At 44.1% G+C, this 27,069-nt stretch overlaps 1 protein-coding gene across 2 annotated transcripts in view; it reads right to left on the bottom strand.

Annotated features, from left to right (window-relative positions):
• ERCC6L2 (ERCC excision repair 6 like 2) overlaps positions 1–26,484 on the bottom strand; it is a 289,432-nt gene extending 262,948 nt beyond the window's left edge. For both annotated transcript variants that reach the window (XM_068237461.1, XM_068237451.1), the window contains exons 1-4: positions 26,348–26,484; positions 26,144–26,202; positions 18,338–18,762; positions 10,618–10,740 (exon numbers count right to left, since the gene is read on the bottom strand). In XM_068237461.1, coding sequence (XP_068093562.1) covers positions 10,618–10,740; positions 18,338–18,762; positions 26,144–26,156 — 561 coding nt within the window. In that variant the 5' untranslated portion in view covers positions 26,157–26,202; positions 26,348–26,484. The remainder of the gene's footprint in view (positions 1–10,617; positions 10,741–18,337; positions 18,763–26,143; positions 26,203–26,347) is intronic.
• Between the last annotated feature and the right edge of the window lie 585 nt (positions 26,485–27,069).

Genomic DNA, 27,069 nt, shown 5'->3' with positions numbered 1-27,069 from the left:
TCTACTGTTTAAACTTCCTGCCGGGCTAGAAGAAGTGAGGCATGCTGGACCTGGAGACCAGAGCGCAGACAGAGCAGCGGTGACCAGGAGACTGGAGTCGCGCCGGCGGAGCAGGTAATGTATGCGGGCTCTATTGCGTCGGTCGTCGGGCACTCGAACGCCGCTAGCGATGCGCTCTTTACCCGCGGGCGATCGACGGTTATTTTCCGCACGGCGCGATCGATGGGATCGGACGAAATGGATCGAAATTCGGCGTGTAGCGTGAACGATTGGCAGCAGATTCGATCCCAGTGATCGAATCTGCTGTCGAAACAGGCGCAAATCGGGCCAGTGTATGGCCAGCTTTAGACTGGAACAGGGTGGCCAATTAGGACCGCCATACAGGAGAAACTATCCCCAATCAAACTCACAGAATTATTGCTTGCCTCTAGGCTAGTTATAAATCTGTACAGATCTCTGACCCAAACTTTTGCCGAAGGGATTGAGTACCAATCGAAGCGCTTCCACATACTGCATGGGTGAGAGCGAAGATCTAGGCAAAAAAGGGCAAGGTTTGTCTCAAAGTTCCAAAAACTGAGACTGACGTGTACAACGCAAGGTGCAGAGGAAACAACCTGAGGCTTATCATATGAACTGTATCAGTATTGTTAGGGTGGTCAGACTTTCAGACTTAACAAGTTTACTTTGACATTAAAATAAATACTTTTTTATGGATGTCTCCAAAATGTTTACAAAGACGTTAGACAAGCGGAAACTGGTGAAACGGCATTTACAATTTGTAGTGGCTTTGAGAAAATTGATAAGCAATGTAGTGCATGTTTTACTTACTCTGTAATCCTTAGGATTACACAACAAGAAACCAGATCTTACATTTTCCTCACTTTCCACCCAGCATAAGCTTCATGCTTACCACCCAAATTTACTGCTTACTCTTTTAATACATGACTATTCTTATTGAGGGATTACAAACTAAATGACCGAGTAACTGTGAAACATTTGTCAAGGCAATGCAATGACAAAAAGAAAAAGTACTGCTTAACACCTTTAAACAGTGTACAAGCCTCCACCTCAGTGAAATTACTGAGGGTCAGGACAGTACGTGTTCTGCTTCTCATTCAGAAAGGAACAGAATAAAAAACCATGACATTTTACAAATCTTTCATTCACCCTAGACAAAGCAAACACAAAGACATGAGGCCCCCAACCCCTCACAAATGTAAAGTGCTTGTACTCAAGTCCCTTAAGCTTCCATGCATTTAGAAAGCAAGGGTGGCAGGGCATTCATCTCCATTTCATGCGCCTCATATATGCTACCCCAGGCTTTAAGCAAATCAAGAAGGCACAACACATAACTAAGTTTTTATACTGAGATTTCCTTCAACAAAGAGAGGGTTTAGCAGACAAATTCAATCATGTCCAGGACCTCCTGAATGCTATTGAAGAGAGCCAGTAATCTCAAAAGTGTACTTTGTACAGGTTGAAAATCAAACAGAGAACAAACAATAGCATTTGTAGAATTCCTAGACTTAGCAGTCTCTACAATATCCTTCCAGTTTTCATACTGGCAACATGTACTAAGATAAATAATGAAAGAACATAACTATACCTAGAGCAGATGAGTAATTCTATTCAAATTATAGTTCTTTTACAATATGCCAAGCGCACTGTGTAATAAGGAAAAACCATGAAGAGTTTGTTCAAGGAGCAACCATGCAAGAACTGGCTATTTCCATGGGTGGGTCAGGGCTCTATTCTTCCATTAGGATTTCTCTAAAGCCTGAAAGCCTAGTGATAGGATGCCTTTTAATGGGGACATGGCTGTAATATGCATGTGTAAAAGCACTTTTGGGCACCACAATTTGGTGCTGTGGCTTTGAGCACAGTACTGTCTTGGAGCTACATAAAACTTTCACTTAACCCTAACAGACTTTTGCCTGACCCTGTCACCTGAATATTCCAAATCCTAATTTATATACCTCCTGAATAACTAATCCCAAGGTTTAACTCCCCCATCACAAACTCACCCTATCCGAAACCTTATACCGTCAAACTGAAGTGATCTCCCCAGGCTCTGTTAGCCAGGTGCTCCACCCGGCTGTCATCAGCTCTCCTTCTCATCCATCCTCTATGCTGTAAGCAGAGCCGTGCCAGCCATCCCAGGTCGTGCCCCACCCACCTCATTTTCACGCCATCCAGCTGGAAAACAATTCTGGGGAGAACACTGAACTGGTATTATTGGGCTGAAGCTGAAAACAAAGCATCCCTTTGTGCTTCCAAAACAAAACCAAAAACTGTACCAATACCTTTGCACCTTTAAAGTAGAACTGTAACCAAGGATTGAACTTCATCCCAATCAATAGCTGATGCCCCTTTTCCCATAAGAAAGCTTTACATTTTCTTGAATAGATCACTAGTGGGGACTGTATGGCTGATATTGTGGTGAAACCCCTCCCACAGTGTGATGTCAGGACCTAGGTCCTGACATCACACTGTGGAAGCCTCGTTGCATTGTGGGAAGTAATGGCTGTTTCCAACTGCCAAGCAACTAGTATCTACCTCTGTGCATATGTTTATCTACAGTATATAAAAAAAAAAAAAACTTTCGCATTGTTTGGGGTTGTGGTTATAAATAATGGCAGTTGGTGCCGTTTTTTTTACCATGTCTGTCACAGTAAAGACGATTATGTGTAGGCGGATTGTGGATCAAACAACAGTGTTCTCCCCAGGTTCTTTTAGCTGGGTGCTCCACCCGGCTAGTTTTTGATGAGCACCCGGCTGTCATCGGCTCACCGCCTTGTGCAGAGAGGCACTGGCCCTGTCTCATCTTGCCCCATCCACCTACTTTTCTATGCCACCCGGCTGGAAAAAAAAACTCAACTTGAACAAGTTACATGGAAAATATCAATCATTCATTGACCTTCTATTTTTTAACTTCTCACTTTGCAATGTATTGATTTATTTTTTTCCTTTTCACCAAAGTTCCTCTTTAAATTAAGATGTGACTTTTTTTGTTTTTGTTTAGATAAACGTGGTCCATTGAGGGTACCTCTAAAGTCTAAACACTGACATAATAATATAGAAATGTCAGCTTTCTTGGTTTCTCTTGTCTACATACAAAACACAGCAGTTCAATAGGGTTTCCAACATAAACAGTAATCTAGATGGGTCATCATAGTCTACTGGGTTATTTCAGATGCTGAAAATGAGTAACAATGGCTCCTGTCCTATAGATGTAATTATTCATACAGCAAGATGTAAATTAATAGGTAGTCTGTGCTCCAAATAATACAAGTTCCATGCCAACAAAAAAGTTAAATCTTTAGCTAAACAGTTTTAACAATCAATAAATAACTGTAAACTAAAATGGGAAGAGACTTTGAAATAACATTTAAAGCGGAATATAACCCTGCATTTCAACTTTGCTCTAAAACATTATTTACAGTATATTATATGCAACCAGCATTTTTTTTTTACTAGACCAGCATTGGAAGGGTTACACAGAGCTTTAAAGTTCCTGGACAGAACTGCAGACGCATCCGAAGCTGACATAGATACATTTTGTTTACATAAATGTATCTAAGTGTGGAATGTGACTCATCTCTCTGACTGAGAAGGAGCTGGAGGACAGCCAAAGAGTGTGTAACATTTCTCAATAGATACATTTAAAGAGGATCTGTAATGTCAAAACGTCCCCTGGGGGGTACTCACCTCGGGTGGGGGAAGCCTCCGGATCCTAATGAGGCTTCCCACGCCGTCCTCCGTCCCTCAGGGGTCTCGCTGCAGCCCTCCGTGCAAAATGACGTCAATATTTACCTTCCCGGCTCCTGCGCAGGCGCTCTGACGGCTGTCGGCTCCAAAGTAGGCGGAAATACCCGATCGCCGTCGGGTCTGCTCTACTGCGCAGGCGCAAGTTTCCAGCGCCTGCGCATTAGAGCGGACCTGACTGAGATCGGGTATTTCCGTCTACTTCGGAGCCGAGAGCAGCCACAGCGCCCCCGCTGGAGCTAGCAAAGGTAAATATTAAATTTACAGTCGGGTCTGTCGCCGGCTGTTCGGAGGGCTGCAGCGAGACCCCTGTGGGACAGAGGACGGCGTGGGAAGCCTCATTAGGATCCGGAGGCTTCCCCCACCCGAGGTGAGTACCCCCCAGGGGATGTTTCTGATGTTACAGAGTCTCTTTAACTAAATAGAATGTAACAATCTGAACTTCTGTATATCTCTCCACGGAACTTTAAACCTCTGTGTTTAACCCTTCCAATGCTGGTCTAGTAAAAAAAAAATGCTTTTTGCATATAATATGCTGTAAATAATGTTTTAGAGCAAAGTTGAAATGCAGGGTTATATTCCGCTTTAAGTAAGAAAAAACTGTGCAGCTCTGCTATATGTTTACAGATTTTTTTTTTTTAATCAAAGGTGGGGTCCCACTTTGATTGAAACTATGCGCAAGACGAATATGGAATCTGCCATTCTTATATCCTTCCAAATACAGCAGTTTTAGTTGGTAGGAATCTTTCACACTAGCAAACCTACAGCTGCGTGCATTGCTTAGCAATTAGATATCCAATAGATTGCTATGTGGTGGTTGTCAGCCCCCTTCAACTGAACAGGAGCAGAGACACACAAAAAAGCAGCAGGTAGACCTGATTTCGGCAGCACTGCACTGCGGTACACTGGGGTGAGCAAGCACCAGGGTGATGAATGGGATTTGTATTGTCCCTGTATTCGGCTGTGTTGCTGACTTCAGCAATTTAGTTTACAGTTGGCAGAACAAGCTGTTTGGAAATAGTCGAATATCTGAAATTACTTACAATAGCAGAGGCCATTTCAGTCAAGCAAAGAAAAGGAACAAGAATAAAAAGAAAAAAAAATAGTGAAAGGGGGAAAAAACAAAGAAAATAATCTGCTAAACTATTTGTGTAGAATAATTATATCTTATAGGTATAGCATTTCTTTAGATGACTGGATTTTGTCATCATGAAACCTGGTGCAGTCAAATTGTGTGTGAAACAATCAGGGCAACCCTTCTGTTAAACAACGCAACTCAAATGAACTGGCACATACAGGGCTGGCATCAGCAGGATGAAAATCTCAGTCATGGCTGAGGACAACAAAAGTGTTTCTCTAGCTAAGCAAAAGCTTTAAAAAAGGGGGCCCCTAACTGCACTGCCAAGTCCACACGCTTATGAATAATAACAACGTACGTGCTGGGTCATTATTTGTTCCAGGTTCATCTGAATCCTCAACTGCTGAGATAGAGGCTATCAAATATGTGGTAAAATAAAGCAAACAGAACACTGGAACAATGGCACAATGTGCAGTGAACTGGAAAAAAAATACTGGCACCGCTTCAGAGAAAGCACACAGAGAGACACTGGCTGACCAGAAGAAACAGGCCACAGAAACTGGCATACAATCCATTCTGTGGCAGATCTCATTCATCAGCAAGATGCCGTTTGCGAAGTACAAAATGACCAAAAAGCACCACAGGTCACTCCAGGTCAAACAATTACTACACACAAAGGGACTATTTCTTACCTTGCACATGTATATATGAAGGAACTCCAATTAGAACAAATGCACTGCAGGCATTTTAGTATGTTACTTACAAAGAATTAAAGAAAACTCAGCACTACATAACTAAATAAAATGAACTTCCTCTGAAGAGAGTATTATGGTAGAGAACAGAGGCGCCAAAAGGATAAAAACAATATTTAAAAGTTTTAAAATTATTGCTTAGGAGGCAGTGGTGGACTCACCTCCCACAAGCAGACACAACAACTGTGTATTCACAAAAGGGACATTTATTGGTATACTCCAAATAAGGTTGCAACGCGTTTCGCAGGTCAAACCCGCTTCATCAGGCAATTACAGGAAGGAGCACACAACAGCAGTATGTCCAGATAGCACCTGGCGCCAGGTGCTATCTGGACATACTGCTGTTGTGTGCTCCTTCCTGTAATTGCCTGATGAAGCGGGTTTGACCTGCGAAACGCGTTGCAACCTTATTTGGAGTATACCAATAAATGTCCCTTTTGTGAATACACAGTTGTTGTGTCTGCTTGTGGGAGGTGAGTCCACCACTGCCTCCTAAGCAATAATTTTAAAACTTTTAAATATTGTTTTTATCCTTTTGGCGCCTCTGTTCTCTACCATAATACTGATTGTATCCACCTTTGGTGGAGGGGGATACCCCTTCTTGTTTTTCAAGCCTACAGAGAGCGACTTCTTATTCCTGAGTGAGGACAGGCTAATCTCCTCACCTGCCTACACAGTGGTTGCCTGGAGGTAACCCTGGTTTGTGAGTATACAATTCATACTCTTTCCAATTATCCAATTACCTTGACATACTACACCATATCGGGCTCTCGGTTCTCTCTTCTTCCTCTGAAGAGAGGTTTATGAATAGTGTCGACTTGGGGGGGGGGGGGGTGTTGAGCTGGGTAGACAGTTGTTAGTTACTCTCAGGGGTCTGTTCCCTAGCCCCCCACCTGTATGCGCTTCACCACCTTCTTCAGCCAGCCCCACATGTGCCTCAGTGTGAAGTATAAATGGCAGTGTCGGTTATTCGCAGACACCACAATGAATGTTAGGAGATGTAGTTCTTCAATGTAAGTAAGGTACATCTTCCAGGGGGGAGATGGAGTCACACTGAAGGACTAACTAGTATTGCATATTGGTGCATTCCACCAATTCTAACTCTTTCCTCTACACTGGACTACATCTCCCGGTATGGATTTTGGCAGCGGCCTTCCAACCGGTGATTGTGACGGTGACTGCAGTGGCGTAAGGACTGTAAGGGCAACTCACATGCTCGGTTTATCCACAGTTTTTGATTTTCTGATGTCAGGAATGCCTGGACTGAAAAGCCCCCGCACCTGTGGGTATGCCCATTTCCTGTTGCCTTGACAAAGACCAGGTGATTGGTCGAAACATGTAAGAAGAGAGGAGGCGCAACTGGCTGGATGTCGCGACCCATGTAGTTGAAAAATGGAGCTCGGTGTTTGCGGCGGGCATGTGAGCTGCCCCTACGTTCCTTATGCCACTGGAGTCACCTGGCTTGCGGATACACACTCTACTGTCCTGCAGACTGCAGTTGTTGAAGGGCGGGAGATCCATATGTTATCCGCGCCGCCGTGCACACACAGTTTACTGGCATCTGCAATCTACTTAGTGCTGGGCTCAACGCACTGTATGCATTGCCGGCTTGTGTTGAGTGATCTGGCTGTGTGGTGTGTGTGATACCATTCTCCATTGTAAGGCTTAGCCATTGGGTCGCAGGGACCCCCAAGCCATGCTTTTAGAGTGGGGTATACTCTGCTCTGTGGAAATATACTGATGCTGTGATTGGCTAAAACAATGTTCCTTTTATTTCCCATGGAGTTGAGCATGGTATTTCTTGTATTTTGATTGTATGTAAGTTGCCCTCCTGTGCCTCCACTGTGCACCACCATTGTCCCCTGCTGCGACTCCTCCAGCTACAACTGACCCCCCTCTGTGCCAACAAGGCCCCTTCTAAGCTTACTCATCGTACAAAATGTCCCACAAAGCTCTCCACACTGTCTTCTACTCCCTCAGGGATCCACCGTGTCGCGTCTTGAAATGAATGGTTGCATACATCTCAAGTCAATTTTATTCTAATACGCAAGCTCCATAGTCTGTGGGATTTTCCGCAGCTCCTTGAGTTGTCAGCGTTCAAAGCTATGTTTCCCCCTAGGGGCTTACAACCAGCATTGACGGTTCTAGGTTCAATGGGGCCCTGAGCAACAATGACATCCCCCCCGAAGCAATAGGCCCATTTATTTCTACATTCCCCCCCCCCCTTTCCCCTGTAAGTAGCTTTAGGCCCCTTTGTTTCTGCCTCCTTAACCACATAACAACCGCCTAACGCCGATAGGCGGCGATTGGTCGTTTGTGGTTTTACATGGAAACGGCAACTCTGTTCCATGTCCGTTCACGGAGGGTGTCTCCGTGAACAGCCTGCGAGCCTCCGATCGCGGCTCGCAGGCTAATTGTAAACACGGGGGGAAGAAATCCACGCTGTTTACATCAATACGGCGCTGCTGCGCCGTAAGGGAGATCAGCGATCCCCGGCCTCTGATTGGCCGGGGATCGTCGCCGTGTGATAGGCTAAAGCCTATTGGAGGTGGTACAGGACGGATCGCCGTCCTGTGCCGCAGATGGAGCGAAGGGGAGGGAGGGAAGGAGAGGGAGGGAGGAATAGCGCTGCGGAGGGGGGCAAAAAAAAGGGGGGGGGGAAGTCTGATCGCCCTGCCGCACTGCTGATCTGTGAGAGCCCCCGCAGCACAGATCAGCTAACAATAGTCCGGTCCTTAAAGAGAGACACTGAAGCGAAAAAAAATATAGGATATAATGAATTGGTTGTGTACTATGAATAATTACTAGAAGATTAGCAGCAAAGAAAATATTCTCATTTTTATTTTCAGGTATATAGTGTTTTTTCTAACATTGCATCACTCTATAATATGTGCAGATTACACAACACTCAGCATTCAAAATGAGTCTTTCAGAGCAGTCTGTGAAGTAATGAACTCTCCTCTAGCAGAGGGAAAAGTAAACAGTTCAATTACAGTTGAGATAATAAAAGTCAGATAACAGCCCTCTCCACGACTAAGTTAGTCGGAGAGCTTAATAGCCTTTTTGCATAGAGATAACAACTGGAGTTTCTCAACTCTTCCTGTACTAGAAACAATTAGACTGATGTATCTGATCTTAATTTTTTTTCTTAGCTGTACTACACATACAAATCATAATATCATCATTTTTTTTTCGCTTCAGTGTCTCTTTAAGTGGTTAAAGGAAATCTGAAGCGAAATAAACGTATGATATATTGAATAGTATGTGTAGTGCAGCTAAGAAATAGAACATTGGTAGCAAAAGGTATCAGTCTCATATTGTAGAAGAGTTCAGAAACTACACTTGTTATCTATTCAAAAGTGCTTCTCTAAGCTCTCTGACCAAACTTGGTCATCTACAGTGCTGTTTTCTGAAGCACTTATACATCAAAGAAATAGTGAAAGACAATTTCACATAAGATTTTACTGCCAGGAAGTTAAATAAAAATATGAGACTTTTATTTACTACTATTATTCTATTTCTTGGCTGTACTTCACATACAATTCATTATCTCAAAAGGGTTTTTTTCACTTCATTGTCAATTTGAGGCCCCGAAGACAGCTGGGGACACTCCTCCATGTATATAGTGGTCCCCGGGGCCCCTGCAGAGAATTCAACACACACTCTGTCAGTCTACACTCCCCGTCTTAAAGGATACCCGAGGTGACAAGTGATATGATGAGATAGACTTGTGTATGTACAGTACCTAGCACACAAATAACTATGCTGTGTTCCTTTTTTTCCCTTTCTCTGCCTGAAAGAGTTGATAATCAGGTATGTAAGTGGCTGACTCAGTCCTGACTCAGACAGGAAGTGACTACAGTGTGACCCTCACTGATAAGAAATTCCAACTATAAAACACTTTCCTAGCAGAAAATGGCTTCTGAGAGCAAGAAAGGAGGTAAAAAAGTGAATTTCTTATCAGTGAGGATCACACTGCAGTCACCTCCTGTCTGAGTCAGCCACTTACATACCTGATATTTAACTCTTTCAGGCAGAGAAAGAAAAAAAATTAACACAGCATAGTTATTTGTATAATAGGTACTGTACATACACATGTCTATCTCATCATGTCACATGTCACTTCGGGTATCCTTTAATCCCTGCCGGCCACTTCTTGTCAGTGATTCGCTGCATGTAACATTACCAGGTCAATGAGAAGATGCAGGGATGAAGATGGGGAGAATGCAGACTGATGGAGGTGTGCACAGGCCATGACAGGCGAGTCACGCTATATTCTGCAAATCCTCTGCTAGGGAACCCAGGTATCGTTATGCACTTAGATAGAAACGAGGGAGGGAGGGAGGCAGTCAGCTCGGGGACCCTAGGCAATTGCCCAGTTTGCCCCTATGAAATTGCTGGCCCTGGGAACAAGAAGTGGAACGGACGATGCACAGAGGTATGTGGAACCAGCATGAACACACCTCTGTGCTGAGCTTAGGTAGCTTTCCTCTGGTCAGGTCATGGGCCTAGACATCAACCCTGCTACCCCTGCCATCGCATGGGGGCCCTGAGGCTTTGGGGGCTCGCCTCCTCCCTCTCCCCAACCGCAAGTGCTGCCAATTAGAAAAAAACCCTCCCTGATCTCTCACAAAAACCATGTGCAGGAGCATGTGTAATTATTTCCTGCTTCCAGACGCTGCTTCACAGCAGAACACTCTCTGCTGCCATTCTCCGGCTCCCGATCCCGGGGTTCAGGGACCAAGGGGTCCCATGCTATCATTTTTGCAGGGGGCTCTATTAAGTATAGTTACGCCCCTGGGTCAGGTATAAACATAGTGGTGATCTGTCTTCACTGTCCACTTATGCAGAAAGCAAGCTCTCAGCTGCAACCGTTTATCCCTCTACGTTATGCCAGTAATAATCTCAATATGCATTTACCCAAGAATGCATCAGTATTTCTGAATGTCCGTACCAATAAATAATAGCATACTGAATAAAACATGAGTGTATGAAAATGAACTTCATACTGCTTCAGATTACCATTTTCGCTGATTCTGTAGAATACTTCTTCTTCATTGTCCTCTGCAGAAATTCTGGCATATTATTTTCTATGTCCTCTCGTGTCCCCTTCTTGTGCAGCACTGCAGCCAGAAAGGCTATGACCTAGAACGAAAAAGTGCACCTTAGTAAGGGAATAAACAGTCTACGAATTATGCGGTCACCTAGGCTGAATTCATCAATAATGAACTGTTCTCTCTTAGTGACTATCTTCTATTAGTGAATAGAGTGTAAAAAAATAGGCACAGACATCTCCCCTCTTGCACACTGCATGCATTTCAGATTCCGATTCCGCTTTTTAATCTGTTTTTACATCCGATTCAGATTTTTAATCTTAACTGCATGCTGCGTTTTTTGATCCGTTTTTCTGTTGAATGTATTCAAGGAAAATCGGAAACGGAATCGGAATCGGAAAACGGATTTGCAGTGTGCAGGGAGCCTAGCCTGATTCAGCTGTGCGGTGGACACACACAGAAGGATCTAAATGAATGGCCAATCTGGATGACTAATAAAATACAAAAAAGGCATAAAAAGCTAACAACAGAGTTCACCAATTTTTAACTTTCATTGATTAATTTTTTGGGGTTTGAATAATCATTTTAGGGAGGATCAATAAGATAAAAGTAATTACAAGTTGATGCAGGCTTATGCAAATTTTGAATGTAAATTTCCGCAGCTTAAAATTGGATTAATTGAAACAGGAGAAATGCTCTAACCCCAATTCTCCCTCCAGAGCGCTTGTCAATCTCAGAGTGCAGGGTGCAGGTTGTGACAGACTAATCAGACAGCAGAAAGCAGAAGGACTTCAAGGAGATGAAATATTAAAGTTCAATTTATTAAATCCCAGTAATTAGCCACTAGTCATAGCTATTCTACTTTCCATATTTAACAAGCAACTTTAAGTGTACCGGGGGTAACATGTTACTTGGAACTGAACGGGGAAGCCCTTAGGCCGGATTCACACTATAAGTGCTTTTCTGAGCGCTTTGTGATTGATGAGCACTTTTTTAAAAGTTCTCCCATTCACTTTCACTAAAATCGCGGTAAAAATTGGATTAAAAAAAAAAAATGCGCTGATTTTGACGCGATTTTTACCATGATTTTAATTAACATGAAATCAATCACAAAGCACTCAGAAAAGCGCTTATAGTGTGGATCCGGCCTTAGGGCGGTTCTCACTACAAAGTAGCAAAGCGCTACCGTTTTGCGTGGGTGATTTTACCGCAATTAGTGCAGTAAAATCACTGGACACCCTCACGATTCCCGACAATGGCGATCAGCACTTTGTCATGCACAGTACCGCGATTGCTCGAGAAGCAAAATGCTGCATGGAACACGTTTGCAATTGCCGATCATTGCGGAAACACCCGCGATCGCTGGCAATCACGGCAGATCACTGCCATATAGTTACTATTGCACTAGCGCTTTAAAAAGCGCTTTGGCGATTAGCGGGAATCACCCACTAATCGCGCTAGTGAGAATGGGCCCTTAAAGAACACCTGAGGTAAAAATAAACTGGCGAGATAAATAATCATACTGATCCTCCTACTCCTGAAAGTTACCTTTTTTGTAACATCCCAGAGTATGTAAGCTAAAAAAAAGTATGCTGTTTGTTATATATATATATATATATATATATATATATATATATATAAAACTCAATCATGTAAGGGGCCAAAATGTAAAACATAGTCTAAAGATGGGTACACACATCAGATACAAGTCTTTGGAAAATGAAAGATCACAGACCAATTTTACCCCCTTCCATGTAGTATGAGGGCATACACTACACAATCTATTCTATTGAGCTGAACTCCCCATCAGATAAAAATCTTTGCAAGATGTTGAAAACAAAGATGCTGTACACATTCAACAGATCAGTATCTGCAAAAGGTCTGTTCCTGCAAAAGATCTGTTCCTGCAAAATGCATTCATGGTCTATGAAATCTGCAGATCCTCATACAAACCTTGTTTAACGGAAATTCATCTGCAGATCAGACAATTATCTGCAGATCCAAAGATCCATGCTGGTGGATCTGTTCTGCAGATGATTGTCTGTTAACCTCCCTAGCGTTATGGACGAGCCTGGCTCGTCCAGCTAAAACTTGCTGTAATCGGTATGGACAAACCAGGCTTGTCAATGCAGCCAGGAAGATTTCTAGCTGCTCTGTGCCACCGGCTTAGCTTTTTCTGCTTCTGTGGGCTTCCCTGGGCCTGATGGATGGCTGTCAGCATACTGTGGGTAGCGATCTGAGCTACCCATAGTGTGCCAACCTGCATCCATCAGGCCCAGGGAAGCACGCATGGAGCCGGCGGGGCAGAGCAGTTAGGAGCGAGTGGCCAGCATGTTCCTGTTCTAACAACCCTCCCTCCTGATCGCGTGCAGCATTCCTATCCTCCCTCCACAGATCACCTCCCCCTGTCTCCTGATCGATCCCTCCCACTTTATTCCCAGGCAGTGCTGAGAGTGCGAGTAGTGATCGGGGAGTTTTACTCACCCGAGGCTCTCTCCCGCGATGATTGTAGGTTCTCCTCGGCTTCCGGCCCCAGGCTACGGTTCACAGTACTGGGGAAGCGGCTGATGACGTCATCAAGCCGCGTCCCCGGTACTGTAAACAGTAGCCCAGGGCTGGACGCAGAGGAGAATCTACGATCATCGCTGGAGAGAGCCTCGGGTGAGTAAAACTCCCGATCACTACTCACACTCACAGCACTGTCTGGAAATCAAGAGGGAGGGAGGGATCGATCAGGAGGCAGTGATCGGTTGATGGAGGAAAAATAGGAATGGCCCCACCTGATCAGGAGGGGGGGGGGGGGTTGGATCAGGAGGCAGGGGAGGTGATCATTGGGGGGGTCGTGATAGCTGCCTGGGGACACGTTCCTGGACAACTTAAACTGCAGCATGTATAGCTGCTAAATACTGGGGACACATTCCTGGCTAACATATACTGCAGCCCTTAGTGCTGCTTACTATACTAGGGACACATTCCTGGCTAACTTATAGCTACTAACTATACCGGGGACACATTCCTGGCTAACTTATACTGCAGTCCCTATAGCTGCTAACTATACTAGGACACTTATTCCTGGCAAACCTATGCTGTTGCTCCTATAGCTGGCTAACTAAACTGGTAACATTTATACCTGGCTACATATACTGCGGCACCTATACCTTTACTGCGGCACCTATACCTGAGTAACCTATACTGCAGCACCTATATTTGGCTACCCATACTGGGGTAACCATGCCTGGCTAACTTATACTCACCTTTGACATGCTGATCCCTCGTCGTGTACCGATAGCTTCCCCAGTGTCCTCTTCCATGTTCCTTGGCAGATTTGCTTCTTCCTTTGCGATTACATGTTCCCCGGCGATTGGTGTTGATGACGCCAAGGCCATGCAGCGCCATCGTCTGCCGACAAACTATTTTTTTTTTAATTCAATACAATAACCTGTATTAAATTCAATATTTAAAAAGATGATTACAACAAAAATGCTTGAAAAATGTTTGAAATTAATTGAACCACTTTTTGCACAAAAATTCTGGGGAAATTGAACGCTAGGGAGGTTAAACAAGGTGTGTATGAGATCTACACATATCATAGACTGAATCCATTTTGCAGGAACGGATCTATTGCAGGAACAGACCTTTTGCAGATACTGATCTGTTGAATGTGTACAGCATCTGTGTGTGCAGCATCTTGCAAAGATATTTATCTGATGGGGAGATCAGCTCAATAGAATAGACTGTGTAGAGTATGGCTCTCATACATGGAATGGGGTAAAATTGGTCTGTGATCTTACCTTTTCCAAAGACTTATCTGATGTGTGTACCCACCTTAAGTTGAAGGCAAAATTATTAAAATTTTGCCTTCAACTTAATTAATTTTGCCTTTACTGAACAGTCTCAAACTAAGTGGTGTAACTATCAGGACCGTGGGGGGCCCGCTCCACCCCCTTATGCAGAGTAGTGCAGTGGAATATTTAGCTGCTCCAGTATTGCTTCCAGCCTGCTTTATTTTCCTAACAGCCATATTCTGCATACCTCTGGCGCTGAATGCATGTCACGTGACCAGAAGCTGGAGGTATGGAAGCACAGAGTGTGAATTTGCCAGGGAGGACAGAAGAGACATGACACAGTGCTGGAGCAGGTAAATATTGCACTACTCCACTGTCCTACCCTGCTGTGTGGGGAGATGGTGCTGGGGGAAAAGTGTGCAGGTTTGTGTGCTTCACCAGCCACACGGAGGAGGCACATGCTAATTTTGCTTGGGAATCCCATGGGTTGTTGCTGCACCCCAGCTCAAACTGACAATGTTTCAACACAAAACGCTATCACTGGTGTGCTCTTCTAAATGGGAAGACAGAGTGCTGTTATTCTTTTACTTACAATTATGCACATTTTAAGTTCTTTAGAGCCACATAAAATGGCAAGGAGGGCCGCATTCAGCCTGTGGACCATGAGTTTGATACCTGTGCCTTACAGAGACAGGAATATATTCACAGCACGTACGTTAAGAAGGGGCGCTGGGAAAAAAGGGCGCGGGGTTTTAAACGATAAGCATGGTTAACGTTTAAAAATGTATTGTACTGTATTTCGTTTAAAATTAATGTTTTATAAAGTTATAAATCATTAAATCGGCAATTGTAAAAACGTTAATCTTTCGTTTAAATAGTGAAACGTATAATAACGTTTAAAAAAAAATTACTAAGTAACCCTCCCTGTACCTACCCCTAACCCCTAGACCCCCCTGTTGATGCCTAAACCTAAGACCCCCCCCTGTTGGTGCCTAAGTAACCCTCCCTGTACCTACCCCTAACCCCTAGACCCCCCTGTTAGTGCCTAAACCTAAGACCCCCCTGTTGGTGCCTAAACCTAAGACCCCCCTGTTGGTGCCTAAAGCTAAGACCCCCCTGTTGGTGCCTAAACCTAAGACCCCCCTGTTGGTGCCTAAAGCTAAGACCCCCTGTTGGTGCCTAAACCTAAGACCCCCCTGTTGGTGCCTAAACCTAAGACTCCCCTGTTGGTGCCTAAACCTAAGACCCCCCTGTTGGTGCCTAAACCTAAGACCCCCCTGTTGGTGCCTAAACCTAAGACTCCCCTGTTGGTGCCTAAACCTAAGACCCCCCTGTTGGTGCCTAAACCTAAGACCCCCCTGTTGGTGCCTAAACCTAAGACCCCCCTGGTGGTGCCTAAACCTAAGACCCCCCTGTTGGTGCCTAAACCTAAGACCCCCTGTTGGTGCCTAAACCTAAGACTCCCCTGTTGGTGCCTAAACCTAAGACCCCCCTGTTGGTGCCTAAACCTAAGACCCCCCTGTTGGTGCCTAAACCTAAGACCCCCCCTGTTGGTGCCTAAACCTAAGACCCCCCTGTTGGTGCCTAAACCTAAGACCCCCCCCTGTTGGTGCCTAAACCTAAGACCCCCCTGTTGGTGCCTAAACCTAAGACACTCCTTAGTGCTCACTGTATTGTGTGTAGAATAAGGTTTTAAAAACAGTAAGGGATAAAATATATTACAATTTACATTACGTACTGATCGCTTTGTTTCGTGAATAATAATGTTTTACAAACAGTAAGGGATAATATTTAAAATAATGTTTTATTGAAATAAGAAACGTAAATCATCACAAGCAGTTATAAAACATGAAAAATCTTCGGGCGCCGTTGGAAAACGTTATTCTCGGGCGCCCTTTTTTCCTGTTCGCCGCCCAGTAAACGATAATTATTATAGGAGTGAATGGCGGCGCCCGATTTGTCCACTAGCCTCCTGCGCCCTTTTTTACTGTTACCATTCACAGCTGCTGGTTTATAGCTCAACTAGCATAAAGTTGTTAAAGCAATGTATGAGTTTGTATTATTCTGCATGTTATTTATGGCTATGGGTGTGCCATAAGCCACAGGCGTTCTGGTTTAAAGTCAGGCTTCAGATTCCGATTCCGCTTTTTAGGCCTCTTGCACACTGCATGCATTTCAGATTCCGATTCCGCTTTTTAGGCCTCTTGCACACTGCATGCATTTCAGATTCCGATTCCGCTTTTTAATCTGTTTCTACATCCGATTCCGATTCAGATTTTTAATCTTAACTGCATGCTGCGTTTTTTGATCCGTTTTTCTGTTGAATGTATTCAAGGAAAATCGGAAACGGAATCGGAATCGGAAACGGAATCGGAATCGGAAAACGGATTTGCAGTGTGCAGGGAGCCTTAATCTGTTTTTACATCCGATTCCGATTCAGATTTTTAATCTTAACTGCATGCTGCGTTTTTTGATCCGTTTTTCTGTTGAATGTATTCAAGGAAAATCGGAAACGGAATCGGAAACGGAATCGGAAACGGAATCGGAATCGGAAAACGGATTTGCAGTGTGCAGGGAGCCTTACAAAGACCAAAAGAAATGGATTAGCCTGGCCCTGACCACTATCCTGAAGTGATGCTTTTTGGAACTTCAGACACCTGAAAGTAATGACCTGAAGTATTTTCAGTAATAAAAGTGAACCAGAAGTGAGGGATCTTACTTCGGGTTATATACTTACCTATGTAGAGGGAAGACTCTGGATACCATAGAGCATTCCCAGTCATCAGTCCAATCAGTCATCCATGCACCGTCCCCATTGAAGTTATCCAACCTGATAGGTCCAACACCTCTTTGGCACACCTTGGGCAGCCTTTGAGAGTACTCACACTCTCGAGTACTTCCAAAGACGATCGCATCCGCAGTGCACATGCATGAGTCCAGGTCCGCGCATGCGCAGTATGGATGCGCCCATTTTTGAAAGTACTCAGAGATGCGAGTACTTCCAAAGAGTACATTTGAAATCGGCGCCGGTAGACTTGGGCGCAGGATACAGCGGTATATAGCTGATCCTGCTTCTGCACAAGTCCAGGCCGATTTAATTACTATTCCCCCTTCAGGCCGCCATGGATAGTGGGGGAATGAAATAATTCGGCTTCCAGCGATTGCTGGAGGCCGAATTATTATGTTTTTAAGCAACCTCGGCTCCGTCTTCTGATGGAGCCGACGTTACTCACTGAGCGCTTTAATAGGAATGATTCCTATTGAAGTCTATAGAGGCGCCGGCTGCGCCCAAATCTAGCAGCGCCGAAAAGCACTGCTCCGCTTCCAAAGGTTGCTGGAGGAGTACCAAAGACGAAGCCAGTCACAGAACTTCAATGGTTGATTGCACTGGAACAACTGTACTGACCAAGGCATGGAAGGGTCTATGATATTCAGAGCCATCCCTCTACATAGGTGTGTATTTAACCTGAATTGAGTTTCCTCGCTTCAGGTTATCTGTAAGGAGACATTACTGTTCTGTACCTTTTTGGCATCCCTTTAGCCCCCTACACAGAATCCAGGATCTCCACAACATAACTAGGTACTCCATATCACTACTCTTCCAAACCCTACACATAAGGAATAAATATCCATTACTTGCTCAGATTAAAGGCAAACACCCAGGAGCAGCTGCATGCAAGAGCTCTAAATAAGCTGTCTTAGATGCATGTCTGGTTCACAAACACAAAGCCCCATCCACTGTCCTAAGGTACGGTAATTCATTATGGGTCTTGCTTAACTTCTCTTTTAGAAAGGCAAAATCATTCTTTGAAGAACAGCAAAATGATAGCAACATCTAAAAGTTACTTTACATTCAGAATACAAACAAAATGTCAAAATATCATGGAAATAGGAGATAAATACCTGTATTGTTTTTCCAAGTCCCATATCATCACCAAGAATACATCCGGATGTCCGACTGTAGTGTTCGTACAAAAACCTTACACCATCTCTTTGGTAGTCACGTAAATACCTATTGATAGTATAAGGTACACAAATTCCAGTATTTGACAACGGAAAACTTGTTGCAGGGGCTTCAGGTTTGCGGCCTGGAAAGCTGGGTTTCTCCAGATCTTCATCATCAAACATGGATGCGTTCCAGGAATTACCAGGGCTATGTTCTTTGCGGAGAAGTGACAGGGGTATTTTCCTTTTTGTAGCATCCAGAAATGAAACCACTGCATAGGATAGATTATTTTCTTTATAGTGAATAGACTTCACAACAGCTTCTTTAAGCTCACCATTGTCAGAGTAAGGCGCTCGGCACTTCTCTTCAATACACCACAGGCCTGGGAAAGCACATGAAAAGTGAAATATGTAAATGACAGTATTAATATGAATCATTGGACCTCTTTTTGGAAATGAGAATACAGATATTAACGGTGCATTTGTGGCAGTTACACCGCAATGAGGCTTTCATTATAAAAATGAGGCTTTCATTATAAAAATATACTTACTATATAAACATAAAAAAATTGCAGCAGTATTGCTTAGGCCCCTTTGAAACTTTAAACATTACACTGCGATGCATTTGTTCTGCAACTGAACCGCAATGGAAGCAATACATGATAGCAGTGCAACCATACAATGAGGCATACAGTACTATGAACATATGATATATGCCTCACTGCCATTGTAAATGCGTGTAATGCAAGAGTATCCCTTGCATTATCCCAAACAGAATCCACCGCGCCGCATACAATCTGATAGCCTCATACGACTATCATTGCTTCTGCGTCAGGATGCAACGTACTTGTGCGATGAAACATGCCGCAATGGCGAAAAAAGTAACAAGACCCTTAAATGACAACTGAAGTGAGAGGGATATGAAGGCTGCCATATTTATTTTCTTTTAAACAATGCACATTGCCTGGCTGTCCTTACTGATGCATTGCTTCTTAAACTTTTAGGCTGCATTCACAGTAGTCTGTTGCATCAGTTATAATGACTGTGAACTGCAATGAAGACTGGACGTAGATTTTAATACAAATGCTGCATGCAGTTAGAATAACGTAATCTGTTACAACGTGGAGATGTGAACAGGTACATAGATTGTATGGGTAGTGAGTTGACATGCAGAAACTTAGCACTGTGAACTAGCTCTTAGTCATAGTACCTGAACAAGCATGCAGATCAGAGGTTTCTGACAAAAATATGACAAGATTACCTTCATGCTTGTTTCAGATGTGTTACTAAGACACTACTGCAGCCAAGCAAATCTGCAGGACTGCCAGGCAACCAATATCGTTTAACTACCTGCCGACCGAGTCACGCCGATGGGCGTGGACGCGGCGGCAGCCTCAGGACCGCCTAACGCCGATCGGTGTAAGGTCCTTGGGACGTGGTTTGCGGGCGATCATGCGCACACATCCTTGCTTGGATGGCTCAGTCTCCCAGCGGCGATCACCGTTAGGAGACTGTTAAGACAGTGAAACCGCAATCTATTTACTAGGTACAGCGCTGCAATCTAAGGCAGCACTGTACAGGGGACAGCCGTGTGACACGGCTGTCCCCTCCAGAGGCAGGGACGTGATCAGCTGTCATAGGCTGAAGTCTACGTCAGCAGATCACGCTGATTGGCTGGCGAGGAAGGGGGGAGGGGGAGCGACAAAAAAAAAATACACATTTTTATTTAAAATTGAAAAAAAAAAGAAAAAAGAAATATTTGCAAAAAAAATTATGAAACGTTCAGGGAGCAATCAGACCCCACCAACAGAAATCTCTGTTGGTGGGGAGAAAAAGAACTTGTGTGCCGAGTTGGACAGCCCTGCAACGAGACCTTAAAGGGAACCTGAACTGAGTAAAATTATTTAAAATAAACAGATGATGTAGCTACAAATTAATATTACATACTTACCTCGCTGTCAGTTCCTCTCAGAGGCTCACCATTTTCTTCTTACAGTGATCCCTTCCAGTTGACAAAATTTTGTCAGAACTGAAATATACCAGTTGTTGTCAGTTATATATCAACTGCTGTCAGTTACAACTTAAAGTGCAAGGTAATGTCTATGCTTCCCTATGGCTCAAGTGGGTGATATTACAGTTTAACAGATACAGTGGCTTGCAAACGTATTCGGCCCCCTTGAAGTTTTCCACATTTTGTCACATTACTGCCACAAACATGAATCAATATTATTGGAATTCCACGTGAAAGACCAATACAAAGTGGTGTACACGTGAGAAGTGGAACTAAGTTCATACATGATTCCAAACATTTTTTACAAATTAATAACTGCAAAGTGGGGTGTGCGTAATTATTCGGGCCCCCTTTTGTCTGAGTGTAGTCAGTTGCCCATAGACATTGCCTGATGAGTGCTAATGACTAAATAGAGTGCACCTGTGTGTAATCTAATGTCAAAACAAATACAGCTGCTCTATGACGGCCTCAGAGGTTGTCTAAGAGAATCTTGGGAGCAACAACACCATGAAGTCCAAAGAACACACCAGACAGGTCAGGGATAAAGTTATTGAAACATTTAAAGCAGGTTTAGGCTACAAAAAGATTTCCAAAGCCTTGAACATCCCACGGATCACTGTTCAAGTGATCATTCAGAAATGGAAGGAGTATGGCACAACTGTAAACCTACCAAGATAAGGCCGTCCAACTTAACTCACAGGCCGAACAAGGAGAGCGCTGATCAGAAATGCAGTCAAGAGGCCCACGGTGACTCTGGACGAGCTGCAGAGATCTACAGCTCAGGTCGGGGAATCTGTCCATAGGACAACTATTAGTTGTGCACTGCACAAAGTTGGCCTTTATGGAAGAGTGGCATGAAGAAAGCCATTGTTAACAGAAAAGCATAAGAAGTCCCGTTTGCAATTTGCCACAAGCCATGTGGGGGACACAGCAAACATGTGGAAGAAGTTGCTCTGGTCAGATGAGACCAAAATGGAACTTTTGGGCCAAAATGCAAAACGCTATGTGTGGCGGAAAACTAACACTGCACATCACTCTGAACACAGCTATGGTGGTGGTGGCAGCATCATGCTCTGGATCTCTGCATCTCTTCAGCAGGGACAGGGAAGCTGGTCAGAGTTGATGGGAAGATGGATGGAGCCAAATACAGGGCAAACTTGGAAGAAGACCTCTTGGAGACTGCAAAAGACTTGAGACTGGGGCGGAGGTTCACCTTCCAGCAGGACAATGACCCTAAACATAAAGTCAGGGCAACAATGGAATGGTTTAAAACAAAACATATCTATGTGTTAGAATAGCCCAGTCAAAGTCCAGATCTAAATCCAATCGAGAATCTGTGGCAAGATCTGAAAACTGCTGTTCACAAACGCTGTCCATCTAATCTGACTGAGCTGGAGCTGTTTTTCAAAAAAGAATGGGCAAAGATTTCAGTCTCTAGATGTGCGAAGCTGGTAGAGACATACCCTAAAAGACTGGCAGCTGTAATTGCAGCAAAAGGTGGTTCTACAAAGTATTGACTCAGGGGGCCGAATAATTACGCACACCCCACTTTGCAGTTATTTATTTGTAAAAAATGTTTGGAATCATGTATGATTTTCGTTCCACTTCTCACGTGTACTGTTTGTATTGGTCTTTCACGTGGAATTCCAATAAAATTGATGCATGTTTGTGGCAGTAATGTGACACAATGTGGAAAACTTCAAGGGGGCCGAATACTTTTGCAACCCACTGTATATATTCTTTTGCATAATTGGTGGTAGTGCGGGGATGCAAGTAACAGCAATGCTTAATCTAAATTTCTGCAGATCAATATTAGGGCCCATTCACACTCAGAAAAGCAAAACGCCGGCAATTTTTGGTGGAGTGATTTTTCCACGCTTTCACGTGGAAAAATCACTGGACAGTGCAGTGATTTCTCCGCAATCGCGTTTAGCGCTTCTATAGCACTAAAACACGATCGCCGGGAAATCACCTGAAAATGGTGCAGGCTACGCATTTGCGTTTTGCGATTTTAGGCGTTTTGCGGCGATTAGCGCAAATCGCCAGAGTAAGAACGGGCCTATAGAGTTTTATTACACTAGCGCTTTTCAAAAGCGCTAGCGTTTGAGCGTTTTGCCGAAATTGCCAGCAAAACGCTCAAGTGTGACTTGAGGAAGATTTCGGCTGAAATCTTGTCTAATATCAAACAGTGCAGCAGACCGGCGGCCAGACAGGTGAGATATTTTAATGCACAGGCACATTAACATATGGGGGGACAGCGGCTGGTGGGGGTTCCGCTGCAATATTGCATGTCGTTACTATCACACATCCGATCAACCACGATGGCCCAAAATTTTACAGCTTGCTCGACCGATACAATTGCCAGAAGTATGGCCAGCTTTAAGTGACCATTAAGACTACAAGCTCTATGTGCAGCACAAAGCATAATAAATTAATTAAATTACCGTATATACTCGTGTATAAGCCGACCCCCAACTTGTACCCCAAAAAAACTGGGAAAAATGATTGACTCGGGTATAAGCCGAGGGTGGAAAGTGCATTAAGTGGACTTGAACTCAGAACTTCCTCTCTGCTCTAAAAGATATCCAACAGCATAATAACCTTAAAAAAAACATTTCTTTGTAACATCTGATACAAAACCTGCAATAAATCTGCAGTGTGCCCACTTCCTGCTTTCATGGAAGCAGACATAGCATTAACATCCTGTATGTACCCATTAACTCTCTGCTGAGACAGACAACTGAATTACAACTTGTGCTTAGCCACAGAAGTGGGAATGAAGACAGGCTAAGCTCTTTGAAAACATACAGGGTGTATGAGAGGGAATTAGACAGGTTAAACTCTCTGAAAACATACAGGGTGCATGAGAGGGAATTACAGGCTAAACTCTCTGAAAATATATAAGGTGCATGAAAGGGAATTAGACAGCCTAAACTCTTTAAATACATACATGGTGCATTTCACTCCCTCTGTCCTGTGCAAGAATTCAGTGCCACTCAGCCAACTAGCTCAGTGTGGCCACGTAAGCGCCGCCCACCGCCACGTGTTGTAAAGCGGTACGATTGTTACCTTGTTATCCCCCACCCTCCGTGCGCTGCCTCATAGGAAGTGCCATGCAGCCCTCTCTATCCCGTGTCCCGGTCAGAGATGGGGTGTGCGGTGCACCCGTTTCACTTACCGATGCACACATTGATTCCTCTCCAGGTCAGTTGCAGTGGCGCCTCTTATGATATGCATCACTGGAGGGCGTCATAACAAGGAGCCTGCGACTGGCCTGGAGAGGAATCAATGCGTGTATCGGTAAGTGAAACGCGCGCACCGCACACCCCAGCTCTGTATACCCCAACCGGGACACGGGATAGAGAGGGCTGCAGGACATATTCCTATGAGGCAGCGCACGGAGCGTGGGGGAAACAAGGTAACAATCGTACTGCTTTACAACATGTGGCGGTGGGGGGCGGGGCTTACGCAGCTGAGCTGTTAAACAAGACGGGGGCACCACAAAATACTATCGACTCGTGTATAGGCCGAGGACCCCCACTTTGGGGCCAATTTTTTTGCCTCAAAAACTCGGCTTATACAGGAGTATATACGGAATGCTTCATTGTACCTGCTAACGTGCACATTTTGCAGTAACTCTCTACATGCATCGAGTTATGGTAACAGTTTACATTGCTCCAATATAATTGCAATAGCAATTTAATATAGCCTTAGGGCTGTTTTACATGGGGGGGGGGGGGTAACTATGCTACAATTGCCTATCACCAGTAATATGCAAGTCGCTAGTGCAGCGCCTTCCAGTGAGTGTTCACACTACAGTGTTGCCAATGCAAAAGCACTGCATGTGGCATTTTGGGAGCAAAGGAGAATCGCAAGCAGAACAGCCGAAATATCGCACTGCTTCCGTGCTTAAAGTGGACCTGAACTCTTGCACAGGACAGAAGGAATACAGATTAGTGTTGGCCAGATCATGAACGATTCGGATCTTTGATCCGCATCTCTTTTGTGAGTCGAATCATCCGAATCATCAAAATGAGTGATTCGGATCGCAAAGGGGGCGTGGTCAGGAGCAGCAGGCCCCCCCCTCTCTCAGCGGGCAGCGGGGTCCTGGAAGCAGAGCAGAGATGGATCGCTCTGTTGGAGGGGAGCCAGCCTTGCAGGGACAGGTAGATCAGAGAGAGGGGACATCTGTGCCACTGCCAGATATGTGTAGCGCACACATACTGCCTATAATGTGCTGCTCATTATAGGCTGTCTGTCCGTAGTGCTGCATTGTGAACAAATTGGAAACTTTTGGCTCAGAAGCACAGCTCAGTAACTTTGTAGACAGCGTGCTGGGCTAAAAGGGCAGGCACTGTGATTGCTGTGCAATATGATCCTCCTGCACTGCTCTAAACGCGTACATTTGAATACGGCGCTGGTAGACTTGGGCGCAGGATCCAGCTGTTAAATGGCTGGTCCTGCTTCTGCACAAGTCCGGGGCGTTTTAATTACTATTCCCCCTCCAGGCCGACATGGATAGTGGGGGAATGAAATAATTCGGCTTCCAGCGATTGCTGGAGGCCGAATTATTGTGTTTTTTAAACAACTTCGGCTCCGTCTTCTGACGGAGCCGACCTTCCTCACTGAGCGCCGCTATAGACTGATTCCTATTACAGTCTATGGCGGCGCTGGCTGCGCCCAAAGCTAGCAGCGCTGAAAAGCACTGCTCCGCTCTAAACAGCTGCACTTCACTTCTGGGAATGCTTTGGGGAATGCTTTCTTTCACTGTGCGACATTTGCATTCAAAGTATACAGATGAGCATATAGCTGAAATATATGTAAAGCATATGATTGCAGCATGTGGGTATTGTGTGCAAACAAACATTTCTGCTCTCTGCTCGTCCCTCCTCCCTTCTCTGTCTACTCCCTGCCCATCTCTGTCCACCATCTCCCCTTCTCTGTGTCCACCCCGCTCCCCTTCTCTGTCCACCGCAGGGAAAGTCCTGCCCTGCTAGTCATTTCACCCCCGAATGCTTCCCTAGTAAAATGATCCGAGATTCGGATCAAAGATCCGGATCTTTTCAATGATCCCATTCGAATCATTGAAAAGATCCGAACTTCCCATCTCTAATACAGATAAATGCACCCTGTATGTATTTAGAGTTTAGCCAGTCTAATTCCCCCTCATTTGTGCATAATCACAAGTTGATCTCTCTCGCGTCACCTGACTGCCACAACAGATAAGCTAATTTAAAAGTACAGGATGTTTAAAATATATCTGCTTCCATGAAGGCAGGAAGTAGAAATTTGCAGATTTATTTCAGGATTTGTATTAGCTGTAGCAAAGAAATGTTTTTTGTTTAAAGGTTATTATTCTATTGCGTATCTTTGATGTTTTAATACATTTTTACTGGGAATTTTCCAAATAATTTTACAAGGCCAAAGTGGCCAAACACAGTATCATCAACACTTTTTACATTGTTTGTGTGTACAACATTATAATGTGGGTGGAGCAGATCTTCTGGGTAACTGGTGGATTAAACCGCACTAAGTTCCCAAAAGTCGCATCCGTCGGACCTAGGTGACAGTCAATAATAAATGATGTATGCATTGCGTATCTTTTAGAGCAGATAGAAGTTCTGAGTTCAGGTCCACTTTAACAGTGATGTGAATTATTCAGTGTTCTTGTGCAGTGGAAATGTCATTTTTATACAAATACAAAATAATAAATGGGTTACTTGATGACACTTCAGTTATGTGCAGTTACTTGCCTCGTTTATCCATTTTTACAGGGTTAATACTTCAGGTGTCTTTTGCCATTTATGGATATCTGAAAGACAGTGAAACAATATTATCTCAACCTCCCCGTGGAAAAAAACAGACATCTTCATTTCTATAAGTGGCCACTAATACAATCTCCGTTTATGTGTTATCTCTGAAGCCAGCAGGCGAGTGACGTGTGCAGTGTGTTTCACCTGTATTGCCCTCCACACATGGTCGTGTTTATTTCTAATGCGTGCAGCTTGTAGTAACACTCCATTGCCCCCCAATTCCCTGTGATTCTTCTCAGTACTCCCCACAGCTCCAGAAGACTTCCTGCTGATGGCGTCACTTGCCCGTCCCCTAGCTCCTCCCTCCCCCTGCCTACAGAGATAGTACTAGCTACAGAAAGCTAGCCTTTACTTTCAGTTTCATACCCTGAACTTTCGTCAATAAGGAAACGATGACAGCAAAGCTCCAGTACTCAATGAAACCAGCAAAGCGCAGATATTACTTTCCCGATCGTATGGAAGATGTTTTCCCCCACAAGAAATAAATCAAAATTAAAAAAAAAAATATGTAGGGATACTGTTGAAAGTGCTGTAGCGCTGTGCGAGTCAGCTGAGCAGTGGGGTGGTACTATTAGTCTGCACTGACATGGAGATGCTACACTGAAACAAACGTTCTAAAAACCCCAGTTGCTTGTATGCTAAAGGAGCTAGGTTGTTATGTCATAGCTCCCAAATTTCCTTTTTTTCGGAGGGACAGTCCCTCTTTGGAAATCAAATCACTCTTTCTCCCTAATTTGCCCCTCTTTCAGGACTGATGTACTCATTTATGTAAATATATGTATTTTTGTATTAAAAATGTGTTAAATTGCCTCCAAACTTTACTTCCATCATTAAATTGATATATTACCTAATTTGAATTAAAGTGT

Source organism: Hyperolius riggenbachi, chromosome 1 (genome assembly GCF_040937935.1).
Source record: "Hyperolius riggenbachi isolate aHypRig1 chromosome 1, aHypRig1.pri, whole genome shotgun sequence".
Taxonomy (NCBI): Eukaryota; Metazoa; Chordata; class Amphibia; order Anura; family Hyperoliidae; genus Hyperolius; species Hyperolius riggenbachi.
This window is presented reverse-complemented; position numbering and strand designations above follow the sequence as displayed.